At 47.5% G+C, this 14,502-nt stretch overlaps 1 protein-coding gene across 1 annotated transcript; it reads left to right on the top strand.

The window, feature by feature from the left end:
- Window positions 1–6,758: 6,758 nt before the first annotated feature.
- On the top strand, window positions 6,759–14,502 carry Gng10 (G protein subunit gamma 10). Its single transcript, XM_021651807.2, has 3 exons — window positions 6,759–6,912; window positions 10,809–10,940; window positions 13,728–14,502. Exons 1-2 carry the CDS (start codon window positions 6,832–6,834, stop codon window positions 10,932–10,934), a joined length of 207 nt encoding a protein of 68 aa, XP_021507482.1. The 5' UTR covers window positions 6,759–6,831; the 3' UTR covers window positions 10,935–10,940; window positions 13,728–14,502.

The raw sequence follows: 14,502 nt of genomic DNA on the forward strand, positions 1-14,502 counted from the left end.
TGCCTGATAGGATTTGTAAAGATTAACATATTGCTTTTATACTATATACTTTTAAAAGATTAGTGTAACATAGTAGATATGCAAGATTTATTTATTTATCTACTTACCTACCTACTTAACTACCCATCCATCCATCCATCCATCCATCCATCCATCTATCTATCTATCTAGTTTGGTTTTTGAGACAGTGTTTCTCTATGCAGCCCTGGCTGTCCTGAACTTGCTTTGTAGACTAGGCTGGCATCAAACTCATAGTGATCCACCTGCCTTTGCCTCCCTAAGTGCTGGAATTAAAGGCATGCACCAGTATGCCTGGCCAGCATTTATTTCTAAGTGAAGTAAATTAGTCCTTTAGGTACTCGATAGCTCAGTTGGTAAATGCTTCCTTGCAAACGATGGGAACTGGCTTTGTCCCTCACCGCTGATCTCATGTAAAACAAGCCAGGCAATGGGTGGCATACTCAGACAAGAGAACCTCTCTCAAAAGCCAAGGTGGGCAGCACCTGACAAGTGAAAACCGACATTGTCCTCTGGCCCTCACATGCAGGCACACACTTGTGCATCTGCATACAGATGAACACATATACACATGAGCACATGGGCACACGAAGCTCAGTCCAGATAAATGCAGAATCTCATCCTTGACAATTAGCCAAAAGACTGGAGGTCAGTTCATTTAATGTGAATGGATTTTAGTTGCTGAGTACAAAAATAGAATATGACCAGGCTATCAGCAGGGCTCTTTGCAGATCTGGGGTTCTGGAATGATACAGTTATTTAGAGCTCTATAAACTTTAGTTGGAAATGTTTTATGTGTCCATTCTTTTTTAGGGTTGTGAAGAATCATAGCCCCTGTTGCTCATGAACAAAGAACAAATTTGTATCATAAAGAACAGAAAGAAATACTAATGCTAGTGTACTTCAACATTTCCCAAAAAGTCTCTGCCTGTATTTTTCAGTTTCACGTCTGTTACTGTAACAGATCTTGGTTGACAAAAAGCAGCATAAGGAAGGAAAGGTTTTCTTTGGCTTACAATTCCGGGATACAGTCAATCATTTTGGTGAAAGGCTGAAACTCAAACAGCTAGTAATATACCCACAAGAGCAAGGAGACGGTTTATGTATCCTTTGCCTCTCATGTTGTTTATTATTTTCTTCCTAGGGAATGGTGCTGCCTACAGTTTGCTGGGGCTTCCCACATCACTCAGTTAACGAGACAATCCCCCAGACATGTCCACAGCCTACCCTCAATGAGGCTGTTCCCAGTTAATTTTTAGTCATCCCAAGTTGACAATAAAAATGAAGCAGCACACCTGTGAGAATTTCTGTACTCCATCCCTAGGTTGTTCTCTGATGGCCACTCATGTGGGAGTGTGGCCACAGTCTTGCATGAGTCCAGGTGGTCTCTTACAGAAGGGTGGTGGGTTTCCACTGTGCTTCAGATTCTCAGGAGGAAGGAAAGGCCGGTGCTTGCTATACTCACATGCTGCACCAAACTCTGCCCATCTTCCACCAAAACAAAATCTCTCCATTTTAGAAACATCCAGGGAAGAGCAGAGGCCCTTACAGCTCCATTAGTGGAGGGGTTATGGGTTGGTTGGCAGGACACAGCAGCTCACTGCTGCCTATTCATCAATTCATGTAATTGAAATCTGCAAAAGCCCTCTCGGTTTCATTCATAGAAATATCTTCGTAATAGATCTTCTGTTAGCCCTTCTTGGTGTGTTTTGAGTTCTCCAACTTAAGTTACAGCCCTTAATGAATCATTAAGAGCAACATAGTGAAAATGGCCACCCCACCAAAAGCAATCTACAGATTGAATGTAGTTCCCATCAAAATTCTGTAAATAATTGTGTATTAAGTATTGAAAGGACAATACTTAACTTCATATGGAAAAAAAAAAAGAAAAACAGGACAAATAAAATAATCTTGATACTTCTAGCAGTATCACCATTCCTGATTTTAAGCTCTACTACAGAGCTATAGGAATAAAAACTGCATGTCGTTGGCATAAAAAAAGACAGTCGAATCGAATCAAAGATCCAGACAGAAATCCACACACCTATGGACAACTTGATTTTTGGTAAAGAAGCCAGAAAGTGACAGTGGGAAAAAAAGACAGCGCGTTCAGCAAATGGTGCTCTTCTAACTAGACGTCTGCATGTTGATGAACATAAGTAGATCCAGATGGCCCACAGCAGCAGACTATTTGCCTCATGTGGGCTCTGAGAGGAGCTCTTTGTCAGCTGCAGACAGTTTAAACCTGAGGACTCTGGAGACAGAATAAATGCCAGAGCCCAGAGAGTGTAGAGCTCAGAGAAAGAACAGTGCTGCTCCTGCTTCCACCTTGTTCTTGGTTACTGTTGTGAGACAAGAAGTTGGAGATCTCCTGAAATGAAGATTGGACTGGCTCCAAGGAATCTGAGAACCCTAAACAGCAGGAAACAGCTAAGAGAACTGTGGCCCCCTGTCACCCTTTCTCTCTCCTAGCTGGTGTAGGGGTGTTGGAAGGAATTGGGATGGAGTAGAGAGAAAAAGATATAAGTAATATAAATAAGAGTTCTTTCATTTTTTTTTTAATAAAAAAATATGCCAACAGAAGGTGGGGGTAACAGATCTAAACAGAATTCTCAACAGAGGAATCTCAGATGGCCAAAGAAGCACTTAAAACATGTTCACATCCCTAGCCATCAGGGGAATGCAAATCAAAAAGACTCAGATTCTTACACCTGTCAGAATGGCCAAGATCAAAAACAACTCAGCACTAACAAGAATGTGGAGCAAGGGGAACACTCCTTCATTGTTGGTGGGAGTGCAAACTTGTACAGGCGCTTTGAAAATCAATATGGTGGTTCCTCAAAAAATTGGGAAAAAGATCTACCTCAAGATCCTTCTATACCACTCTTCGGTACATGCCCAAAGGATGCTCCATTCTACCACAAAGACACTTGCCCAACTATCTTCATAGCAGCTTTATTCGTAGTAGCCAGAAATGGGAACAACCTACATGTTCCTTATCCAATGGATAAAGAAAATGTGAGACATTTACATAATGGAATATTACTCAGCTGTTCAAGCAAACAAAAACCACACACCACCATGAATTCTGTAGGCAAATGGATGGAACTAGAAAAAAAATGATCCTGAGGTAACCAAGACCTGAAAAGACAACCATGATATGTTCTAGCTTATAGAGTGAATATTAGTTGTTAAATAAATTGTAATCATGCCACAACCCACAGACCCAGAAAGGCTAAGTAACAAGGAGGGCTCAAGGGGCATTCATAGATCTCCCTTCTTTCTCTCCTACCTGGTATTGAGTGTTGGAGGGGATCGGGGTGAAGGGAGGTAGAGGCTTTAAGGAACCCCCAAATAGAGGTTTAAAAATTAGTGCCTACAGGAAGTTGTCTGGTTACAGAAGATGGCCCATATCCTCCATTACTAGAAGGGATCACTAGGGTCACCATGTAGAACCCTGGGAATTTTACTGCACCGTGTTTCCGCATTGACCCTGCCCAAATGTCCTACAGTTCCAGTTGTCTCCCCCCAACATGATCCTTCCTGTTACTGTTCCCACGCACAAAACCTGTTCTATTTCCCCTTCCCAGGAGAAGGAGACACAGATCTCTTCTCCCGGCTGGGTAGGTTTATCAGGTTCTTTGAGAAGCAATACCAATTGCAATCCAGGGAAAACAGCAAGCAGTCCTTCATCCATCCCCAAGCTGCCCCACCTTCTCTCCCTGGGCCCTCATATTTGTACCCCTCAAAGTCCTCAGAATTCCACTAATTCCAGCTGGCAAACACCATGAGGCAATTATATGCTGTGGACAAACTAAAGGACAAACTAAAACCCACACTTGGGATTAAAACAAAAACATGTTTACATAACATAACTGAGTTTTTAAAGAAACCAAAGCTTCTATTACACCTTCCAGTGGTGGGGATGGGTCACCAACCCAGCCACAAAATGTTCGCCTATAATCCTATCCTACCTGCATGAAACGCAGGGCAATGGAGGCAGAGAACTGTGGGAGTGGCCAAACAATGACTGGTCTACTTTGAGGCCCATGCTGGACACTGCCTGGATGATCAGGAACTGAAGGCTGGATAGCCCAGAGGTGTAGGACAGAAAAGAAAAGTCAATAAAATGATTCCTAATGATTTTCTGCTATACTTATTAATCAGTGCTTAACCTGCTTGTCATCAGAAAGGCTTCTTCTGGCAGCTGATGGGAGAAGATGCAGAGATCCACAAAAATTGGGTCTCTTCATCAAGTCCCTGGCCTTGGAGCTTGGGGAACACTGTAGAAAGGGGAGAGGAAAGAAATGTAGGAGCCAGGGGATTGAGGACGCTGGGAGAACACAGTCCATAGAACCAACTAAGCAGGGCTCACAGGGGCTCACAGAGGTTGAAGCAGCACTCACGAAGCACTCACGCATGGGTCTGCGCTAGGTCCTCTGCTTATATGTTACGGTTGTTAGCTTGGGGTTTTCGTGGGACCTTAACAGTGGGAGTGGGGGTGTCTCTGACTCTTGTGCCTGCTCTTGGGACTCTTTTCCTCTTACTGGGTTGCCTCATCCAGACTTGATATGAGGATTTGTGCCTGGTCTTACTGTAACTTGTTATGCTGTATTCAGTTGATATCCCTGGGAGGCCTGCTCTTTTCTGAACGGAAAATGGAGGAGCAGTGGATCTGGGGGAGAAGGGAGGTGGGGAGGTGGGCCTAGGAGGAGTGCAGGGAGGAAACACTGTGGTAGGGATGTAACATGAGAAAAGGATTTAAAAATAATAAGTTGCATCCTTATAACATGATAGATCCTTTAGAGTTATTTTATAAAACTGTTGTTTCTCAGTTTCCTTCTTAGCCTGGCTAACACACAAAAGAAACTCTTATTTTAATAAGCTTCACAGCACAAGAACTGAGCAGCTATCACTCTATTCTTAACCCTCTAAGTTAATTTGGCTTCCATTGTACAACCCAGGGATATTTGGACTTTGTAGCTTTTTCTGTTCCAGCTCCTTTCCTGATGTCACCTGGCCCTCTTACATGGCTGAATTCCTTCTTCCTCTAACTCCTCCTTCCCCTGGCTGGCAAGAAGTCCAGCCCTATTCTCTATCCTGCTCAGTGATTGGCTGTAAACTGCTTTATTGGCATATCAGGGGACAACTGGGGAACAGCCTTTACTCAACATTGAGAGTTTCAAAACAAGGATTGCAATCAGCTAGGGCAGGTACAGAAATCAGCATTTGAATTACACAGTAACTTTATGCCTGTATGATCTGCCTGGAATCTGAATACTGGGATTTTTTTTAAACATTACGTTAAAAAAAAAAAAAACTAGCTTACAAAGTTTAGAGCATTAACTAGTTCAGTTCTGTTGCATGTATGTTTATAAATAATCAGTTTGTTTCCTTCCGGTTTATTTTTGGGGAAAAAGGTGTGAAGAACAGCAAACTTTTAACACTCAAACCTTGTACTGTTTGGAAGCCTCCTGCTTTGCTAACATCCAGCTGCGGTTGCACGTAAGCAGGCAGATCTCTGAGTTGGAGGCCAGCCTGGTCTAAACAGCGAATTCCTGGACAGCCAGGGCTACACTGACTGTCTCAAAGACAAACTGGACTATTGAAACAGGATAAACTGGACACATGGAAGTTCTGTGGAAATTAGGATCTAGCTACTGTGGTACACGGTATCAAATACGGTCTCTGCATCTGACACACTGAGACAAGACATGGCTGGATGAATTACAGTCAGCCTGGTTGGCAAAACTGTGATGACTTCACATTAAGAAGGAGAAAAAGTCAAACCTAGAGCATGCTGTTGTTAACCAAATTATTTAACTTTTATGGTTACCTCATCTGCACGATGGGATCTTTTTAAATAACCAGGCTTGAAGGTTTTATATTACTGAATTCATACAGCCATTTACATGGGTCTGAAGTAGACAGATCGCTGTAAATTTTATTGCATCCGACCTTCTAAGCAGTACCTGCTTTGGACTCCAGTAAATAGGGACTGGGAGGGGGGGAAGGGGAGCTGACCTGAGATGCAACGGCCATAAGGACCCTCTAAGTTCTTAACCCTCTAAGTTAATTTGGCTTCCATTGTACAACTCAGTTTCCTTCTTAGCCTGGCTAACACACAAAAGAAACTCTTATTTTAATAAGCTTCACAGCACAAGAACTGAGCAGCTATCACTCTATTCTTAACCCTCTAAGTTAATTTGGCTTCCATTGTACAACCCAGGGATACTTGGACTTTGTAGCTTTTTCTGTTCCAGCTCCTTTCCTGATGTCACCTGGCCCCCAAAAGAATGGTCAATTCCTATGCCTCAATGTGAAGGGTTGAGAGTGAAAAAAAGAAAAAAGAAAACCTCACTGAAGACTGACTATGGGTGTATTTTTGTGCGTGACCTTGTCCTGGATGTGTCTTAGGTCCAGAGAAGACTCAGCAGCCGGGAAATAGGGTACTTCAGCAACAAATCCTTTTTAAGCAGCCATTAAGGGAAGGCTGGTGTCCAATACAAGCCAGCCTCCGTTTGTGGCGTCTACCGGCTCCCCCACAAGCGTAAGAACACGGTATTTTGGGGGCTGAGTTGTCTAGCGGGGTGGAACGAAAGCGCGGGTTTTCTTCGACGCCCGAGAAAGGCTGTCCACGCAGAAACGAGCATCACTTGCTCTTTCCTGCGCGGCGCAGGCGCCACCTGGGCGGGCTCGCCGGGAGGCGGGCGGGCGCGGCGGGGCGGGCGCGGCGGCTTCCCCGCCCCGGGGCGGCGCCCCGCTCGGCCGCGGTTCCGCCCAGCCGGGCCGCCGCACGCAGCCTTCGCCGCCATGTCTTCCGGGGCCAGCGTGAGCGCCCTGCAGCGCTTGGTGGAGCAGCTCAAGCTGGAGGCCGGCGTGGAGCGGATCAAGGTGAGCGTCCGCGCGCCGGGGCCTCGGGGCCCGCGCCAGCCCGCGGCCCGGGGCGGCGCTCGGGGCCCACCGCGCGGCGGGGGCGGCGGGGCGGGTCCCCAGGCCGGCGCCGGCCCCCACGGCCGCTCCCGGCGACGCGGCCCAGGTCCGAGGGCCCCGTGGGCGTGTCAGCGCCGAGCCGGCGACACGCTGGCGGCCGGGGCCGGGGCCGCTGAGGGAACGGGAGAGCGAGGCGGGAGGAGGATGCTCGGCCTTCCTCGCCGCCACCGCCGAGCGGGGGCCGACAGGAGAGTTTGGGGAGCAGAGTTCGGTTCTGATCTGTGGGAGACATCCAGGAGAGACTTCGCGGTGTGCTCGGAAGCCCTCGGCGCAAGGCCGAAAGAGGCCACTAAAATGTACGAATGTGAAATAGACAAAGAGCGGCCCCCGGGTACATCAGAAGACAAAGATGTGGGAGGGATTGTCAGACAAACAAGTGAGTGATAGAGCTGGAGAGAAGGTGCCGCGGTGAAGAGCCGTTTTGGAGGACCCAGGTTCAGTTCCCGGCACACACATGTGGTAGCTCACAAGCTTCTGTAACTTCAGTTTCAAGGGACCCGACGCCTCTTCTGGCCTCCTCAGGCACCAGGCACGGTGCACAGACAGACAGACAGGCAGACAGGCACCCGTGAGCTAAAACACGAACACAGCCAGTGTTTACTCCGTGGGCTGAATGTGTGATTGCCAGCTGAGGTGATTCGCTGTGTGTGGGAAGGCGTGCCAGTCAGTTTCCTCAGTGGTGTCCACTCCAAGGAAAAGGGGATTCGGGCGGATACTGTAAACTAACCAGTAAACAATGATTTCAGATAACCAGGTTTACAGGGTAAAGGAACGGATGGTTTCAATAAGGTGTGGTGGAAGCAGGCTCTGGGTTTTGCAAGAGGCCCAAGTTAGAAAGATGCCCACTTCTAAAGAGGAACTAGCTTCCTTTTTTACCCGGAAAATAAAGAGGGTTTGGGGTTGATGGAAGGATTTATTTATTTTGTCGTTGTTTCGTCAAGGAAAGAAACCAGTGGCGGCAAGGTGAATGCAGAGGGGACACGGGTCTGGGGTGCGCTCTTCCGGGACGGTGGGAGGTGAAGTTGCCTCAGACTGTGGATTACTGGGCTTGGTGGCGGCAGGCTTGAGAAACAGGAAGCTGAGTTTTCGACCAGGACAGAGGACCGGGAACTAGCAAAGGGCGGAGGAAGTGCTGGCCGGCCACAGCGGAGCTCACCGGCCGAGCAGTCACACCCTGAACGCGGACCTAGGAGGCCTGTGGTTCCTTTTTCCTCCCGGCATCTGGTCGCCGAGGAATCTGAGGGAGTTTGATCCAAGTGGCGGTGGGCAGGAGGTACTCGGGAGAGGAGGGGTGGGCTCCGAGGCCGAGCAGCTGGAAGCCTGGCTGGAAAAGGCTGAACCCAGACTGGATAGAGGGCGTGCAGTCAGCGCTGGTGGTGGTGACATACAGGGAGCAGCGACAGCTAGTGTTCCGCTCGGCGCCAGAGAAGAAAGCTGCACCCCGATGGCTGAAGGTGGGCCGCACCTTCCCGCCTGGGGCAGTTATGGGTGTTGGCTGGAGCTCCTGGCAGAGAATCAGGCCGAGGAGAGACTGTAGGGAACAAAACTAGAGTTGCTCAAGCGTTCGATATCATTGGGCATCAGACCTGGAAGAACTGGATCTAATGCCCGCGCACCCTGTGGACATTACTGAGGGAAGAGACTTCCTACACTTGAAAAAGGATCGTGGATGATAACGGAAGCAGGGCATGCAGGCAGCACTCACAGGGAGTCGCATGCCAGAGGGTAGTCAGCTTCATTTCAGGGCTCAGCCCTGGAAGCTCTTGGCGCACTTGGACCATCCTGTCCCAGGGCTGTCTCAAGGACTCTTCCTCTGGAGACGGGAGTCAGATAACCCAGGGACAACCCAGCCTCCCTGGCAGGAGACAGCGGACAGGGTTTGAGCTTTGTTCTCTCCCACACAGTCTCTCCCCGGACCCCGCTGAGGGGACTGGCTGACCTCGCTGGCTTGTCCCCTTCTTTACTGTTACTGCCATGGTCTTTATGCTGGGGTCTGGTTCCCCTTTCTCCAGTTCACCCAGTTCCCGGACACACAGTAAGCAGGGGCATGACTGGTTTCGCATTTCTCTGAAAGTCAGAAGCTTACATAAAGCTATTCATTCCAGTTATAATTAATGTGAAACCACTGAGTTTCAATTGATGGAAAAAATGAGCTTAAACATTAGTCTGGTCATATTGTACTTTATATACTACCAATTAAAAATTTTAGCACTAAAATCTGTAAGGCCTTTCCGAAGCTTGGTAGCAACTGTAAGCATATGGCAGGCAGACGTAACACAACTTTATTAGTCTGTTTTCTGTTGCTAATTGCTAAGCACCACAGACAGAGTAATGTAAAGAAGACAAGTTTCTTTTAGCTATGTTTCTGAAGGGTCCACGCTCTAGAGGGGTTGCATCTGATGGGGCCCTTTTTAGCTAGCCACTTGCCAAGGCAGCACAGGGGTTTTCATGATGGGAGGCAGGGAGCACGCATGCCTGTGTCTGTCCCGCTCTGGCCTCCTCCAGATAGCGCCTCCAGTATTTAGTCAGGGGCCCCCACCCTGATGACTTTAATGCCAAACTCCCCCCAAAGATGAGCCTTGAAGCAAACACATGTGATGGTTTTAAGTTTCTACCCTCTTGGGCTGGAGAGATGGCTCAGTGGTTAAGAGCACTGGCTCTTCTTCCTGAGGTCCTGAGTTCCTCCGTTCGCAGCAACAACACAGTGGCTCACAACTGTTGTCTCGTGGAATCCAGTGCCCTCTCCTGGGGTGCAGGTGTATATGCAGGCAAAATACTTGCATATATAAAACACATAAACAAGTTTCCACCTGTCAGAGTGGAGATTATATTTCAACATATAAACCCATGGCCAATACATAACTGCCCTGGTTTTGTTTACTATTATGATAGTGGCTATTATCAAGTAGTATTATTATTCTTGTGTTTTGTGCTACGGACTGACTCCAGGGCCCACTTGTGCAAGCAAGCATTCTGTCTCCGAGCCCCCCCCCCCTCAGCTGCAGAGAACACAGCTTTAACCAGCAAACTGAGCTTTCTGAAAGCATAGTAGAGTAATTCTGTCACTTGCTGGCACAGACTGGACAAAGCAAATTGTTCACATGGCAAATGTAGATTATCAGGACATGTTTTACATGTTTGTACTGGGAACATGAGAATGAGCCATTTCTTTACCAATTCGGTCTCAAACTAGAATTCTCAATGTATCAGTTAGAGCCTTTCCTTTGTTAAAGCAATCCAAAGGTATCAAGCTCAGTCACAGGCAGTACAGTCTTTCCTCCTGGGAATGAGTGACTGGAGTGAGCGTAGAGCTGATAATGATGGGGTTCTGCCTCAGGCTGTTGAGGGGAGAGGGCCGCTGGCCTGGCTGTGAGCTATGTCCCACGGTAGGCTGGGGCCCGCCAGCCTGCTGTGAGCTGGGTGTCCCACTGTAGGCTGTGGGGCCGCCGGCCTGCTGAGTGGGGTGTCCCACAGTAGGCTGGGGGGCGGCGGCCTGGCTGTGAGCGGGGTGTCCCACAGTAGGCTGGGGCCCGCCGGCCTGCTGTGAGCTATGTCCCACAGTAGGCTGGGGCCCGCCGGCCTGCTGTGAGCGGGGTGTCCCACGGTAGGCTGGGGCCCGCCGGCCTGCTGTGAGCGGGGTGTCCCACAGTAGGCTGGGGCCCACCGGCCTGCTGTGAGCGGGGTGTCCCACGGTAGGCTGGGGAGGGGGCGGCGGCCTGGCTGTGAGCTGGGTGTCCCACTGTAGGCTGGGGGGCCGCCGGCCTGCTGTGAGCCGTGCCCCACTGTGCTTTCCTCAGGTCTCCCAGGCCGCCGCGGAGCTTCAGCAGTACTGCATACAGAATGCTTGCAAAGACGCCCTGCTGCTTGGTGTTCCTGCTGGGAGCAACCCCTTCCGGGAGCACAGATCCTGCGCTCTGCTTTGAAGACCGGTGAGTTAGGCTGCGCCCTGTCGGCTTGGGGCCGTAGTGTTTGCAGGGAGCTTGGGCTACAGAGATTTAAAAAGTCTGTCAAAATGCTACCGCTGCCTGCTGGGTGATTCCGGGCTGTGGCTTCCCTGCAGTGGAAGGGGTCTAGCTAAGAGAAGCTCTGTTCTCTCCGGCACCATGTGACATACTGCTGTCATATGCACACGAGCTCTTTAACTGGCAGTGTTTCCTGACCGTAATTCCCTCTCTGCCCTTACATCCCGGAGTTGTGATTTGCTATTTGGTGTTAGCAACTGACTTGCATCTCTTGGGACTAAGGAGGAGCTGACTTGTGTCTACCTCGGGCTATGGTTTCTCTCTAGATGCTCCCTAAATAGCTCTGTTTGGTTTGCTTTTTGAGGCAGGGTTTCTCTGGGTAGGCCTGGCTGTCCGCAAACTTGCTGGCCTTGAACTCACAGATTTCCACCTGCCTCTGTCTCCTGAGTGCTGGGACTAAAGTGCTCCCCCCCACCTGCCACATATCTCTCTTTCAATGGAAGATAAAGTAATGTAGCTACTGTGTGTGTGTGTGTGTGAGTAGGGCTAAAGGTGTTTTAACAGTTGATAACACCTTTTGGTGATTTATTAATTAGACGGGTATGAGTTTGAGTGTTTTGCATTGAGATCTTATATTTCCACATTTTAAAGAAGTTTGAAATGATTTATAGTAAATAAGAATGAAGTTTAAGGACTGGAGAGATGGCTCAGTGGTTAAGAGCACTGGCTGCTTTTCAAGAGGTCCTGAGTTCAATTCCAGGCAACTACATAGTGTCTCACAACCATCTCTAATTGGATCTGATGCCCGCTTCCTAGCGTGCAGGTATACATGCAGATAGAGCACTCATGTACATGAAAACACATACATAAATAAATATTTTTAAAAAAGAATGAAGTTTAAGCTGGGTGGTAGTGGCACACGCCTTTATTCCTTGCACTCAGGAGGCAGAGGCAGATGCATTTCTGAGTTCAAGGCCAGCCTGGTTTATAGAATGAGTTCCAGGACAGTCAGGGCTACAGAGAAACAAAACAAAAAAACCTGTCTTGAAAAACCTAAAAAAAAAGAAAAAGAAAGAAAGAAAGAAAATGATGTTTAAAGCCTTTGGGGAAAAATGCAAATTTCAAGCATTTCTATAGAAGGAAGTGCAACTTCAAGAGTTAAACTAAACATAAACCAACTGCATAAAAAGTCAGCATTTAGAGCATGCACAAATCAGAGAGAGGCAAGAAGATGAAACATGAACAGGAACCTTCAAATAAACAAGAATTCACAGTATGGTGCAGTCACAAGCATGACAGGAATGAGACCCAGGATGCAACAGAAAGAGACTCAGTCAGAATAAAAAAACTAAGGGGGAGGCTTCTCCTTCCCCTTCACTATAAAATCCAGACATTTTGGTTCCCCTCTCTCTTCCTCTTTTTTTTCCTCTCCTCTCCCTCCCTCTCTTTCTCTGTGTATGTGTACCTCTCTCTCTCTCTCTCTCTCTCTCTCTGTCCCTCCCCCGCATGGCGGCTGAGAGCTACTCACGTTTGTAAATTATATACTTAAAACATATATACTTAAACAAGAAAACTACACTCCAACTCCCAGTTTTGAAATGGCTTAATCCAGATGTTACCCCATTCCCAACAGATTCAGAATGACGTGTGAGTCAAGAGCTGTGGACTTTTAGAAATGTTTATCCTGGAACGCCAGCATCAGGAAAATATTTGTTCCATACCTGTTGACATGAAAAATTAGTATGTGTATATTAGGTCTATTTTGGAATGACCAGCAGAATCTCAGACTTTCTTAGAAAGTGGATCTTGAAATGATTGGGTAGCATCACAGCCTCCCGGTGTTCTGAGAGGCAGCATTCTACCCTGTGGCTGGCAAGCCGCCCTGTTTGCCTCCTGACAGCAACACCAGTGCTTCCTTCAGCTGCCCCTGCACCGCAGTGCTGCAAACACTTCTGTTTGGGAAGATTCACCAGAGCACCCTCTTCATGAAAAGCGTTAAAACACAGGTCTTGTCCACTCGCAGGGAGAGCACAGCACGCAGGGCAGGGCAAGCTGCAGGTGTGCATGTGCTCAGGTGGCGCACTCCCCGCTTCTCCACCAATGGGCTGGAGAGATGGCGCAGGGGCTCCGAGCACCATGTGCTCTTGCAGAGGTCCTGAGTGCAATTCCCAGCACCCACATGGTGGCTCACAACCATCTGTAGTGAGATCTGTGCCCTCTTCTGGCCTGCAGGTGTACGTGCAGATAGAGCACTGATATTCAGAAATAAGTTAAAACCGTGTGAGTTCAAGAGCAACCTGGCTAAGTCAGTAAGACTGTCTCAAAGGAAAGGATTGGGAGTGTAGCTCAGCTGCCCATCATGGGAAGTCCCCACCCCTGTGTAACTCCATATTATTTTTAAGATGACAAGGATTATTAGTCCTGGACGATTTCAAATTTTGTGTTTACACAGTAAACGGTCGTCGTTTGCACGTACTTGTAAAAGGAAATTGTTCGCGTTGAGGAACTGGTTCTGTGATGGGCATAATTTCCATAGTAAAGGGAGCATGCCTTGGGGAAGTAAGACTGTCTCACATCACAGAGCAGTTCTACAAAACACTGCCTTGAGCTGAGTGTCCCAGACGCGGCTTACCTTGTTTATTGTATTCCCAGGTTATTTTCTACTCTGTGAGTATTAGGTGTCCTATGAAATGCAGAAGTTACTTGACAAGTAAATGTCACTGAAGTGAAAACCAATCAAACTCTCTCCAACAGGGAAGTTCGCTGAGGAAGCTTTTGTGCGAAGAGTGATGGATGACTGCTGCCAAGTCCCACAAAAACCATTTTCAAGAGCCAGTGCTAGCGCCAAAAGTCCACAGAAATCCACGCTTTGTTTTGTTCTTTAACCTCACCACCGAATATACTAGCTGCATCTCTTCCCGCCTGAGACCTGTGCCGCTGTGCCTGGGGTACAGGCATGTCTTCTTTACTGGGTGTCTGCATTTTAGGAGGGAAACATTTTCTCTTAAAAAACTGAGTATTTGTAATTTTCCTAACATTTTTATACTCTAATAAAATTTGTTCATAAGAATTTACAATTACTAGGTGAAACAAAGTATGAAACCGGGGAAAAGCTGTTACCCTGATTTTGTAAAGGACAGCTTTCTCACTTCTCACTGAGCAGATGGTCTCATGGGACAGAAAGCCTGAGGGCTCTGCTCCTTAGCAAACTGAAAGATTAATGTATGTTAGGGTGCCCGTCCTGTACGAAGTGGTTAGATCTTCCTGTAGTTCCAGTACTTACAATTTATAATTGTGTTTGTAGCTTTTAAAAATGTGCTTATGCCTTTAAAAAATGTTTAAAATGTGATCTACATTCAGAACATTGCAATTGGTAAAAAACAGTGTGAAAGTATGATAACAAACATTCATGTCCCAAGTATTTTATTGGGGTGATGTGCCTTTGATTTAACTGGGGACACTTTTAGGAGGAAAGTTTGTGTTTGTAATAATCTTTGAAGAGCTTGCAAATAAAATTTTTGCCTATTCA

This window comes from Meriones unguiculatus, chromosome 3 (assembly GCF_030254825.1).
Source record: "Meriones unguiculatus strain TT.TT164.6M chromosome 3, Bangor_MerUng_6.1, whole genome shotgun sequence".
NCBI classification, from domain to species: Eukaryota; Metazoa; Chordata; class Mammalia; order Rodentia; family Muridae; genus Meriones; species Meriones unguiculatus.

Bases quoted from the DNA above. Each gene is read 5' to 3' on its own strand.
- Gng10 (XM_021651807.2), top strand. From the start codon at position 6,832: ATGTCTTCCGGGGCCAGCGTGAGCGCCCTGCAGCGCTTGGTGGAGCAG. The intron at 6,913-10,808 runs GTGAGCGTCCGC...TGCTTTCCTCAG, and splicing joins CCGGCGTGGAGCGGATCAAG to GTCTCCCAGGCCGCCGCGGA.